Source organism: Ascidiella aspersa, chromosome 1 (assembly GCF_963924565.1).
Source record: "Ascidiella aspersa chromosome 1, kaAscAspe10.2, whole genome shotgun sequence".
Taxonomy (NCBI): Eukaryota; Metazoa; Chordata; class Ascidiacea; order Phlebobranchia; family Ascidiidae; genus Ascidiella; species Ascidiella aspersa.
This window is the reverse complement of record NC_139447.1, coordinates 34,769,901-34,782,082: the sequence shown is the minus strand read 5'-3', so window position 1 is coordinate 34,782,082 and position 12,182 is coordinate 34,769,901. Positions and strand designations below refer to the sequence as shown.

General features: G+C 36.2%; 1 protein-coding gene across 1 annotated transcript in view; it reads right to left on the bottom strand.

The window, feature by feature from the left end:
* Positions 1-12,182, bottom strand: part of LOC146170234 (MAM and LDL-receptor class A domain-containing protein 1-like) — a 116,598-nt gene that overhangs the window by 98,223 nt on the left and 6,193 nt on the right. The window contains exons 10-22 of the mRNA XM_083387969.1: positions 11,614-11,757; positions 10,735-10,889; positions 10,095-10,216; positions 9,251-9,392; positions 8,141-8,349; positions 7,397-7,555; positions 6,472-6,586; positions 5,760-5,946; positions 5,223-5,407; positions 3,540-3,734; positions 2,488-2,609; positions 1,575-1,729; positions 533-659 (exon numbers count right to left, since the gene is read on the bottom strand). Of these exons, the coding sequence (XP_083244095.1) occupies positions 533-659; positions 1,575-1,729; positions 2,488-2,609; positions 3,540-3,734; positions 5,223-5,407; positions 5,760-5,946; positions 6,472-6,586; positions 7,397-7,555; positions 8,141-8,349; positions 9,251-9,392; positions 10,095-10,216; positions 10,735-10,889; positions 11,614-11,757 (2,017 nt within the window). The remainder of the gene's footprint in view (positions 1-532; positions 660-1,574; positions 1,730-2,487; positions 2,610-3,539; positions 3,735-5,222; positions 5,408-5,759; positions 5,947-6,471; positions 6,587-7,396; positions 7,556-8,140; positions 8,350-9,250; positions 9,393-10,094; positions 10,217-10,734; positions 10,890-11,613; positions 11,758-12,182) is intronic.

Genomic DNA, 12,182 nt, shown 5'->3' with positions numbered 1-12,182 from the left:
TTCACAAGTTATAGTGAGATTTCTTTCGCTAAGAACGAAGTAAACCACGTCCTTGCATGTGGTGTGAGCTCGGACCGATATAAAATAAGCATTTGATATATCAAGCTTTAGTTGACTGGTGAATTCAATTAATTAACGTAATTATTCAACATCCATATCCAACAAAGTGTTTAAAGGTTGACAACGCAACATCAGACAAGCTTAAATGGTTGAAGTGTAACAAAACATATTCAGCAAAGACGCAGATTAATCGATAAACTAAAATCGAACTATGTATCATTTTCAACGCTACGAATATTTCTTTATTTATTTTCAACATACTTTGAATAGCTACTTCCCACTATGTTGAAAATGAATAAAGATATATTAGAAACGTTTAAAATGATACCTTCTTCAGAATAGGCTTTGATACACCTACGTCTTACTAAAACCAAACAATTGTGCTCCAAAAACCCGTCATACGTAGTGTACCACACTATGAAACCCTGCTCTACATTGCAAGGCCACACAACAGTAGCAAGAAAGCACTTACTTCCCCGGTGTCGTGTAGATGTCGTCGACGGATAGAGTTCCCCCAGATCCACTAACTGTAGCCTCAAGGATAATGCTAAACGATGCGGAGACAGTCACGTCCAGTTCTACCAGTTGCCAGTCGGGTGCTGAAGGTAAGGATAGGTTTGTTTAAAAAACAACGGCTCATCTGAGAGAGTGTTAGCTTACTCGTGTAACATTAAAGCGTGCAAAAGCGCGGGAAGGCGGATGAATCTACATGACATACTTTACGCGCGTCACGAAAAATGGTGAAAACAGTAAAGTTTATAATGCATGCTAATCGTGAACTTTTAGGAACCAAATATATATATATATATATTAAAATATTTGATCACTTAGGTTTGGGCAACCTAGACAAGTAGCCTTAATTCAGGGTAAATGTCATATATTTTAATTACAGAGCAGCTGTTTTTGATTAATATTGTGCCTGGTAGCAGTAGGTTATTTGAAGATTTGTTTACTTTTTTTAGGATTGGAAAAAAATTCAAAGACATATAAAGTCATTTCAAAGAAAAATACAGCTTTTCAAAAACCTAAAATTAGATCTTTTAACTTGTTCGATATAATTCGAAAATAAAATAGCGTAAAATAAAGATAGGATTGTTAACTTTTTAGATTTAAAAAAAAATTAAAAGACATTCAAAGTTATTTTAAAGAAAGTTTATATAGTTTCAAAGACCTAAAATTATAACGCTTTAATATGTACCTACGATTTTATATCAGTAGAAATTTATTTACAAATTAATATTAGTCCATTACTAAAACTGAGTTACTAAATATGTATTAATATATTTATAAATAGTAATAATAATCGCATTTTGAAATTCCAGAGGGGGCAAGAGTCCCCCCTTGCCCCTCCGTGGGGGCGCCCATGATCTCTCCATTATCTGGTAAAATTCAGTCCTCGAAAGTCACGTTCGCTTTACCAAAGCATTCCATGTCACGATCGTCCACATTTTTAGTAATTCTAGCCTTTTTACATTTTAATACACGATTAAAATCGCGACCCGCGTAATACTGACCTGCACTGGTTAAGTAAAGCGTATTTTCGCCCACGTGAGAATTGTCCACGATCACCCAGAGTTCAGTAGCTGACCGCGAGGTCCGGTACCAGAAGCTCAAACAGTACTCGTTCGCCGTGCTGAGTAAACTCTCCGGGAACAGAGTCGATATCAATCTGTCGAAACAAATTATTGTGTTTAAAATAGCCTGGACGGTTCGGTACCGAGTTCCGTTGACAAATATGACATTATAGCAATATTTGTAGTTGGTCACATTTGTCTAATTATAAAAAGGATAATCAGCTGGCAGTATATAAAGACAAATTTTAATATACATTTAGTTTCTTAAAACTTCTTTCCCTTATATGGTATATCGTGGAATCTTCTGCGTCGATGCCGATCCGATACCAAATTAATATAGGAATTTTAGCCATGATTTGTTTGTCTTTTACAAACCCCATACAACCTTGGTCACATTAACTTTGTATACCACACTCGAACAAATATGTTTCACCACTTTAAAAAGTGTTTTCTTTAAAGGTTGCAACTAGGGATGTCCGATGACATGAGATAGTATACGATACCCGATACTAAGTGGTAGTAGCGCTACTCGTCCGCTTTTCTTCCATAAAATTACATTTTGTCACCCAATGCAGCAATTTTACCTTTGAAGGTAAATTAACCAATGGTAGTTCAACAACTGATGGTGATTAAAAATCAATGCTGTAGAAAAGTGTGAACTAATAAACTGGAAAAAGTGTCTGTTAATATTACAATATAATCTATTTTATTTGTTTTTCGAGCATAGTAATGACGTAATTGGTCTGGGATCGTGTAGCGATTCTTTTTGTCTCAAGTATCGGATATCGGATTTAAAAATCAAATATCAGACACACCTATTTGAAGAAACCAGATCTAAGCTAGACAACGTTACCTTGCTTTGCTTCCAGTCTGCTGACCGTCAGTTATGAAAGCGATGTAATGTCCAAGACCGGTGGTGTGGTCACCATCAGTGTCGGATGACACCCTCACCCAGTCGAGGTCGTTGCTTGTAGCCTACGTCATAGAAAATTACTATGAAGTATCGAAAACTCAATGTGTAATTAACAAAAATCTACTCCCCCCTTACAGGTAAATGGCAACATTGACTTCAAATGAAATCAAATTTCTAAAATAAATTTATTAGGACATGAAAGTGTAAACAATGTTAAACAATCTAGAAAATATTTACAATAAAGTAGAACTATTTTAGTTTAGACACCAATTAAAACTTTTTGTAGTAAAGTTGGTACTGTGCGGCTTAAATAGGTTTCTCGCCTTAGATTTTTTTCTTTGTTGTAGTTTTCAATTTGCATATGTTAAGCACCATGTACGTGTTTTACTCATTTTAATTGGCATATAGACAACACAATGATGATTTGCAGTGAATATAAAAAGGCCTGATCATCAGAAACATTAACAAAACAAGTGCTGATATGAAATGTTCACGGTAAGATCGTATTCTTAAAACACCAAAGTGTTTAAAGGTTAAATGTTAATATACCCAACGCGCTGCGTTACGCATACTTTAAATTTTCTCACAAAAATATAAAACATGGAAAATCTTTGGACCTGGGACCATAAACCAAATTCAAGTACCGTTAAAAACGGCAAAATAGGGATTAATGAAACCGAAGTGTTTGAAGGTTAAACGTTAATACACCTAACGCGCTGCATTAAGCATACTTTCAACTTCCCAAAAAATCACATCAAACATCAAAATACTTGTAGCTCGGACAATTAATAAATCAAGAATCAATACGAATACACATCGTATTTCAAAAACACCGAAAATGTAACATCGTATTTCAAAAACACCGAAAGGGTAACATCGTATTTCAAAAACACCGAAATACTTCAAGGTTAAACGTTAATACAATGCGCTTCATACTTTAAACATACTTTAAATCTTCTCAAAAAAATCAATCACATAAAACATCGAAAAACTTGTACCTGTGACCAGCCGCAGTATCCTTGCTCAAAATCGCAGGCGGCGATCGGGTCGCAAAGGCCATCGCGGATATGTACGTCATCAAGGGCTTTGTCCCCGTTCCCGTATGCCCCCCTGACCGCCTCAAAGACAACTTGGTAATCCAGGGCGCTGTTGACCGACACCATTGCGTGGCGCCATTCGTTGGCGATCTGTAAAGTTGTTCAAGTAGAATTCATTTTTAAAAAAGGCCGAAAGCTTTTACATCAGGGTAAAGTAAAAGGAGGGTGTTTAAAAAAGACGAAGGGGGTTTAAAAATTAAAAAACGTGTCTTTTAGAATCAGGGATCCTAAATAGAGGTTGGGGCTAAAATAAAAAGTTCAAAAATGTAGTCATGGGCTTAAACACATATGTCTGGGTTTAAAATTTAAATAGGGCAGGGTTTAAAAACTTAAAACCAGGGTTTTTAAATATAAACAGGGTTTGGAATAGGGTTCGAGGTTAGAAGAATAGAGTAGGGTACAATATTTAAAAACTAAAGTGAGACTATAAACAGCAGTAGGGTATTAGAACAGGGAACTGGGGTTTTAAAGTACGAGAGAAAGGTTTTCCCAAAGAGAACAGGGTTAAAGCAGAAGTTCAGGTTTAGACAAATACATTGGGGTTAAAAGTAAAGCGTATAAGCTATAAGTGGACAGAATGAACATGGTTCATAGGTGGAGGTCAAAGTTTACGAAAAGAAATTCGGGGCTTGTTGTGGCTTTTAATCGATCGGGTTTGGAGTAGAGGTCTTACGGTGAAATATGAGGTTAGGTTTAACATAGGCCTTGTTTAGAAACAAAGAGCTGTGACTTTAAATAGGATCAGTGTTATTGTATAGACCAGGGGTGTCCAACTCAAATATGCCGGCGTGCCAATTTTCATCCTATAACTTCTTCCCGTGCCAAAGTTTAGTAATATAATTCTTTCCAATAATTTTTTTTACAAATAATAAAAACGTGTTGTTAGCAGTGCGCATTACTGCATCTAAGTGTCCGTCGGTGAGCTGTCTTTGGCTTTTTGTTTCTTCACATCAAACTTTATAGTTATGTGAATGCTAGCCTCCACTACAATATAATGTTATAGTATTAGAAGTAATTGTTATAGTTGTCGTGATTGTAGCGATTGTTTTATGTTGTGAATAAATAATGGCAAATTACTGTATAACAAATTTAGCATTTTTCTTTACAATTGGCTGAATAGCAAATTAAGTAATTAAGGGGGGCTTGCGTGCCATTTTTTATTTGGTCGCGTGCTACATTTGGCACGCGTGCCGCTTGTTGGACACCCCTGGTATAGACTTTGAGGGATTGGTTTGACAAATGAACTTGGTTGATATTTCACTAAGGAGTCACTAAGGAAGTTAATGACCAAACTATTTTAAAATGAATCTTTGTATTACTTTTATTACTCATTCTCTGCAGAGTCATATTATTTCACACACCAATTATGTCAGCTCTTAAACTATAAATGATTTGTTCAAGGCATGTTCACAGAATGGCTGCGCAGAAAATTGGTTAACACAGGAAAGAAGTTTCACTGGAGTACCATAAAGGCAAATGTGTATTTAGAGCTATAGAGGAACAGGCATTCACCAACATTTACCACCACAATTGAATCGAAGAATATCCTAAAACAACTCAAATATTATTTGAACTTACGTCGTCCGACACTGACCAAAGCGGTTCGCCCATGCCCACTTCGGTCTTGGCGTAAACGCTGAACGATCCGTAGAGGTTTTCTGATCCGTACAAGTAGACCCAGAAGCTGACGCACTTGCCGAGTGTGGCGCTATACACAGGAGTCTCCAGGCGAGCGATATCGCCTTCTTCAGCGGTCGACGCTTCTGTGGAGTTTTAGGAATGTTTTGGTCAGAAATGGAAGTTACTGCTTTAATAATCAAAAATTTATTTCAACCGGAACACTATTGAGGTCTTACTCGCCTAACCGACTTAAATATTTTCATTAAACACTGACGGACAATTGAAAATTCAGCTATAAAAATTTCTGTGGTACCCTTTTCCTCATAAGCACGTGCTTATTTTGCTTAGTTTTTAACCTGGTTTTGCCATACGTCCTCTAAACAAACGATCCTTACTCGTGGTCATGTAAATGTCCGCTCGGACCTAAGTGTTTGTGTGAAATATATTGATGAATCCAAAGCTTGTAAAACCTGGTACTACACAAAATATCCTTACTTGTTGTCATGTAATGTCCGCTTGGTGTTCCTGTGGTACGGTCGCCGGTCTGTGGCCCAGTGTTCGTTGAACCCGAGACTCCCTGTTTCCAAACGAATCGATCTCTTACTATCTCGTCGTGCGTGTAACCGCAAATATCGTCGCTCTCGAAGTTGCAGTAATCGCTGGGCGGGTTGCACTCTCCGACCTGCGTTCCAAGGTTTTTTTTTACTTTTGTGAAATACGATATTTTTTTGACAAATACAAAACGGCTTACTTCCAACACTGCTACAATTCCATATGATGTAAGTTATATAATATTCGGCTGTGATTAGAAAATTTAAAGCTAATCACACAAATGTTCATTCTAATAGGCTTTTATTGGCGGTTTGTTGTAAGCGTTCGTTTAACAGGGGTCACTAAAGTTATTCTCTTAAATGTCTGGTAAATTGTTAGGCGGGACGGATAACTGTAAGGATTAAAGATCGTGGGCCGTAAAAAAGTTGTGTTTGTTAACTTGATTATCGTAGTATAAATGATAATAAATTGACGTTCAATTTAAAATTTCATCAAAACTATTTTCAAAATTTCATCTTTCTGAATTGCATCCGAAAACATTTTAACTATAGATTTATTATTTAACGTGATATATCGCGGGCCAGTAGAATAAACTCTAACTGACCGTAGTTTGTTTCCCGCTGGTTTAAAGTGTATACAAATCCCTTTTTCTCACCTTAAGTGTGATATCGTCCAGCGCAATATCCCCGTAGATGCCACCTCCTCGTTCAGCAATGAAGGCCACGGTGTAGATACCCGTGGTTGCGATGTGATAGTAGCCATGATGCCACCTTGAAACATTGTACAGCTTGTTATTTTCATAAAGTATAAAAAATAAGGCCTATATGTCGAATTAATAAGTTATCGGGCGCTCTTACACCACTGAGCGTTGGTGCGCGTTTGTAATCGCACAGCTCTCCTGTATGTCGACTTCCCATATAGTTTGATTAATTTTTTTTCTTTCGAGCAGAAGGGTTGGAGATTTTAGTTTGACGTAGTAAGCATATTAACGCCCATACAGAAGTAGGTAAGATTTTGAACATTTTAAATATCTCTTTATATTTGAAAAGTTTTTAAAATATCTCTATTTTTATATGTTTTAAACACATGTAAAAACCCATATAGAGGTATGGAAGATTTTGTAAGTTTCGAATGGCTTGATTCATTTTCAACATATTTTTTATTTCGAAAATCAATTTGTTCAATTTTGATCAAAGCACATACGAAAGGTTGCATTTGACATGTTTCGAATATCTCTTCTATCATTGTCTACACATATTTTCTTTCGAAGATTCATTTGTTCAATTTATAAACAAAAATCCGCTGTGTTAAGAATATCAACGCACATACAAAGGTAGCATTTGCAACGTTTCGAATATCTCTTTATTCATTGTCTTCGTATTTTTTAATAATAAGAATATCAAAAGGCCATACAGAAGTATTCATTTTCATTGAATACAGTTATTCGAAACATTCGAAATGATACCTACTTCTGTATGGGATTTGATATTCTTATTACGTCTTACTACAACCTCCAACCATTATGCTCCAAAGTAATTTATTCAATTTGGAAGAACAATTTGCTGAATTATTCTGCTCACCTGTCCGTCCTCGTATGAGAGGCCTCCCAAACTGTGACGTCACTACCGGGTGACGTGTTCGCAGTGACAGAAAGCTTTCCAATATTTTCGCCGTACATGTGATAGTAGAAGGAAAGGCACCGGCCGGCCGACGGCACGTCCACTGAAGTCAAGAAAATCCTGTAAAACGCAGAGGTGCGAAGTGTTTTATTTGGATGTTTGAAATGAAAGTTAAAAAAAAATTCAACAAAAAACGATCGAATTCAAAAAGTCTAAATCAGGAATTTCAAGCCTGACTCAAAATTCAAAATTTCTGCGTAAAGCATAGGCACAAAGTGTTTTATTCGGATGTTGGCGCCACAATTTCAGACGACTGAAACATGTTTGTTACATTTTTGTTGAAATAGAAGTTAAAAATTTTGGACGATCGAATCTGAAAAGTGTGAATCAGGAATTTCACGCCTAACCGAAAATACAAAATCCTGCGAAATGCATGCGATTTCCGCTTGCTATTTTTAAAGTGGTAAAATACCAAAAAAATGTTTATGGTGGTAAATTACCACAGATTTGTAGTGTTTCAATTTGGGAAAAGACAAAATAGTATCCTTAGCGTTTTGGTAACAATAACGAAGTCCGAGACAGAGTGCAGTGGTTTTAATGTTTACAAAAAGAAAAAACTATTATTGGTCCTAACATGTTATAAAAGCCATAAATGTTTGAATATAAAATCACGAAAAAGTAAAGGTTACTTTTGCTTAAGCATACCTAGACTTGGCGCCCTGAGAGAGTCCATCTGCTTCTGTGTAAATGTAGTATCCGTTGTAGTTGGCCAGAGTGTGGTCAGCCGGGGGTCCGGTCAGATCGGTGGGGGTGGAACCCTGTTGCCTGGCCCACTGACCCTCGTAGCTGGTGTTCGTGTCCGGGCTCCACACGCACAAGTCGTCCTCGAAGGTACAGTCCCAAATACTCGGGGGCTAAAAAGATGCGAACGAATTGGTTTACGTTAGTTTGCTATGCTGGTTTAATAGTGTCATGGAGTTCGACCATTTTACTAATTTCGTACCCGGTGTTTTGTTGTTGAGTCTACTGCCCTGTAGCATGCACGCCTTGGTATTTCGCTAGCGTCCCTAAGGTCAAGTTATTATTGGTTTACGTTGGAATGGTGATTGCATTCTTTGCCGTGCGTGTTTTTCGTTCATTTGTACAACTTTGGGCTATAAACCTTCTACGAATACAACAAATAGCAAGATATTTCAATCTCGAATTCGAATACCTCGGACAAGTTGGTAAAAGTTAAACTTTCAGGATTAATTTTGGTTTATCATGTGTCCTGCACTGCATTTGAGGCCAGATTCGCTTTTAACCCTAATAGGGAAAAAATGATAATCTAAATTGAAAACGTGTAGTTTTTCACATTTGGTATAAATAAGAGAAATTCCCACCTAAATATTTTACATTTTATTATTTAAAAAAAAGAATCGTTTCAACTTACGTTTTCAGAATAAGAAAGTCTAGTTCTTACTTATACAACAAGAATAAATACCTGTTCTTATTTATGTATTTAGAACAATTACTCGTTTTTTTCACGATTGCAAAATAAATACTTATTCTTACTCATACCTAATTATGTTTTTGGATAATTTTTTTTCTTGAGTTGATAGAGTAAGTACTCGTTCTTGCTCAAGTTTTTAGATGAAATACTTAGTCTTACTGAGGTTTAAAGTAAATAATCGTTCTTAAATACTCGTTCTTATTTCGCTTTTACGAAAAATGATTGAAGTTTAGTGTTTTTGAAGGCGCCGTTCAAAAATATACTTAGCATTTATGCTGTTTTGTCCCACTGGTTTCCCAAACAGTGTGGTAATTTATCCTTACTTGGGTCGGTGTGGTGGTGGTAACAGGTGCTGGTGTGGTAACGTTCGTTCCTCCACATGTTTGATGCAAAACTATCTCAATATCGTCAATAGCGATGTCGCCCGCATCAAACGAGGTAGACTTTGTCGCCTCCATTACAAGTCTGATGAAAATAAATTATTTTTTATATAATTATTACAACCTAATTATTACTAGAGGGTCGCCAGGTATAGATTATGTTTTTTAATGCAAAGCATATTCGCCACTTAAGTTGCACATTACCACAACAATAAGCTGAGGTCAATTTTGTAGCCTCCATTACTAGTCTAATGAAACAAATGATGTTTTCTTTCATAATGTTAAGAACATTTTTATTTTGGAGCAATATTTTTAGAAATAGTAAATCAATAGAATTAAAACTGTGTGAGTATCGTTGGCAAAATCTTTAAGGATAGCACACGAAGCAAAAACGGAAAAAGCAGGCTATTTGGATCTATAGTCAATATTAAAAAAAATCAAAAGTCACTATTAAAAAATAGTTAGGTGTCTTTAAATTTTCAAACATCAGTGATATAGTTATAGTTGCATATTTCAAACACTATTTAAGCAGTATTCCATATACGTTTACAAATGCTGAAAAATTAGACTGACAAAAATAGAAGATGGAAATTAACTTATTTTTAAATCGGGTGTATTTAAATCAGGTTTGTCGCTGCCAAAGCGTTTATTTTTTAGGTGAATTTAAATCTAAAACCAAACATCGTCGCAGTAAATCTTTAATTAAAAAAAAATATTGAACAGTATTTGAAAAAAAATATATAGTGAACAGTACTTGAACAAGGTTTATCAAGCTCAACAAACTTACCGCCATTCTCCGTCCGACTGAACGTCGGCCTGTCCGTTCATCCAAACATCACCGTGGTCACCTCCCTGTCTCCACAGAAGCCTACCGCTTGTTAACACTTCAGAGATCGGCACGTTTTCGCCCTGTGATTACAATATAAACAACCTTGTTTAGTGGTAGAATTACATCTTTATTTACAAATATGTTTTTCGGAGCAGCGATTCAATTTTATAGAGAGCTATGTTATTTTACTTTTTATTCCACGGATTGGTCTATTTTTTGTAGAGGTAATGTAAATTAAAGACGTCAAACGCCTATCCCTTCAGTCAAATTCTATCTACATTACGCTGTACCTTATAGGTTTGCCCTTACAACATGTTTTACCCATTTATATTTTATTTTACCATATATCACAAAACTAAAAACTAACCAAACGAAAAAAGGCAATACAGTGTCTATGAAAAAAACTCACATCAGGCAAGTTTAGTTTCAAAATTTAATTTAATCGTTATAAGCAATCCTTGCAAAACCGAAGATGTATATTCGAGGGGTATGCTTTCTTTATGTTGGTTGTAAAACAGTTAAAAAAACATAACTTTAATTAAATCACATTTACCCTATTTGAAACACCAAAGGCTTACAAATTATAAGCGCAACTGACCAGTAGATATACGGACAGGGTTCCAACTGTTCCTCCGTTCATGTGATACCACCAGCTGAAACAAGCCGCTTCCGTTGGAGGGTGCAGTTCGCTGCTCAGCCAAGCGGCTATTCGCTCGTTCGTCAGTCCGGACGTTTCAATGTACATGTAGTGACCTGAACAAGTACGTTCGGGTTAGTTAACAAGCCTAAAACTTTAAGCTTTTAGAATTTAAACTGAAATCGCTTTTAGAAATTGGAATGAATCTTTTAGCCGCGTCTCTTATTCCCCCGACGTTGAATGTGGTTACTTCAAGTTAAGGTAAGTAAGTATGACCACTATTCAAATTTTAGTTGTGCTGTCTATTTCAATTGCGCGTATGTTGCTTCCTTTCAACATGCTCTGCCACACCGGCGTGGCTCTGTTTTGACCTTAAGGGGAGATGCTTTTATCTGTCCCACTCCCAAAAAAATGGGCAGTTGCTAACGCAGCTTTGTAGCCATAGGTCGCAGTTTGGCCACTGCATCGACGTCCTTATTGTATCAAAATTAAGAAAGAGTAAGTTTCATAAAACAAACCATACGAGAATTTGGAGTTTAAAGTACGACCCTTGTCGTACTTGAACAGTTTAGGTAAGATAAAAATATAACTAATAAAATCGTTGATGAACCATTTATCAATGTTCCTAATAGATCGTCCAAGCTATTACCAGCCTATTTTATAAGAAGTTTCCTACTTCAGAAAATAGTGTGCCTCATTTTGATAACTAAACAACAAACAACAGATATATCAGCTAAGCGTTTTGTAAATTTGTAGCTTAAGTAGAAAATTCATGCAACTTACAAAAAACAGTTTTAAGAGTAACAAAAAAAAAGATTTATATTGACAAATAAAGGGTACCGTATGCTGTTCCAGTGGTGTGATCTTGCGATGGTCCGGTGTATCTGCTGGGAGTTGCCCCTGAAGACCAGATCCAATCCATTCCGTCTTCGTCGCCGATGTAGTTGTTCCACCCGCACTTGTCAGTCTCAAAGTCGCAAGTTCCTACACAAAATACACTCGTGGTTGGACAAAAGCGTATTCGATCATATTATACTATACTTTGTGAAAGATTTATTTGCGAAAATTATTATACTGTATGAGCATGCCACGCTAAAGGCTTCAACTGATAAGTGACCTTCTTTGGAAAGTTTTTGTTTTATTTACTACGCTAAGCAAATAGTTTAAAAATACAACTAAAACAAAGTTTGAAGTAACAACAGCAAAACAACAGGGCGAAACAAACAAAGCTCAAAGTAAATCATAATCGATGCAAAAGTTGTTAAAGACTCGAAAAATTCAAGTTTGGACCAGTAACTGTAGAAACGCGTTAGGTTTATTGAGTAATGGTTTTACTAAGTATTTTTTCCAATGCCACGCGAAGTCGTTAGGGTTTGGCTGTGGGTAAAAGCTGCTTCAACAAATATAAA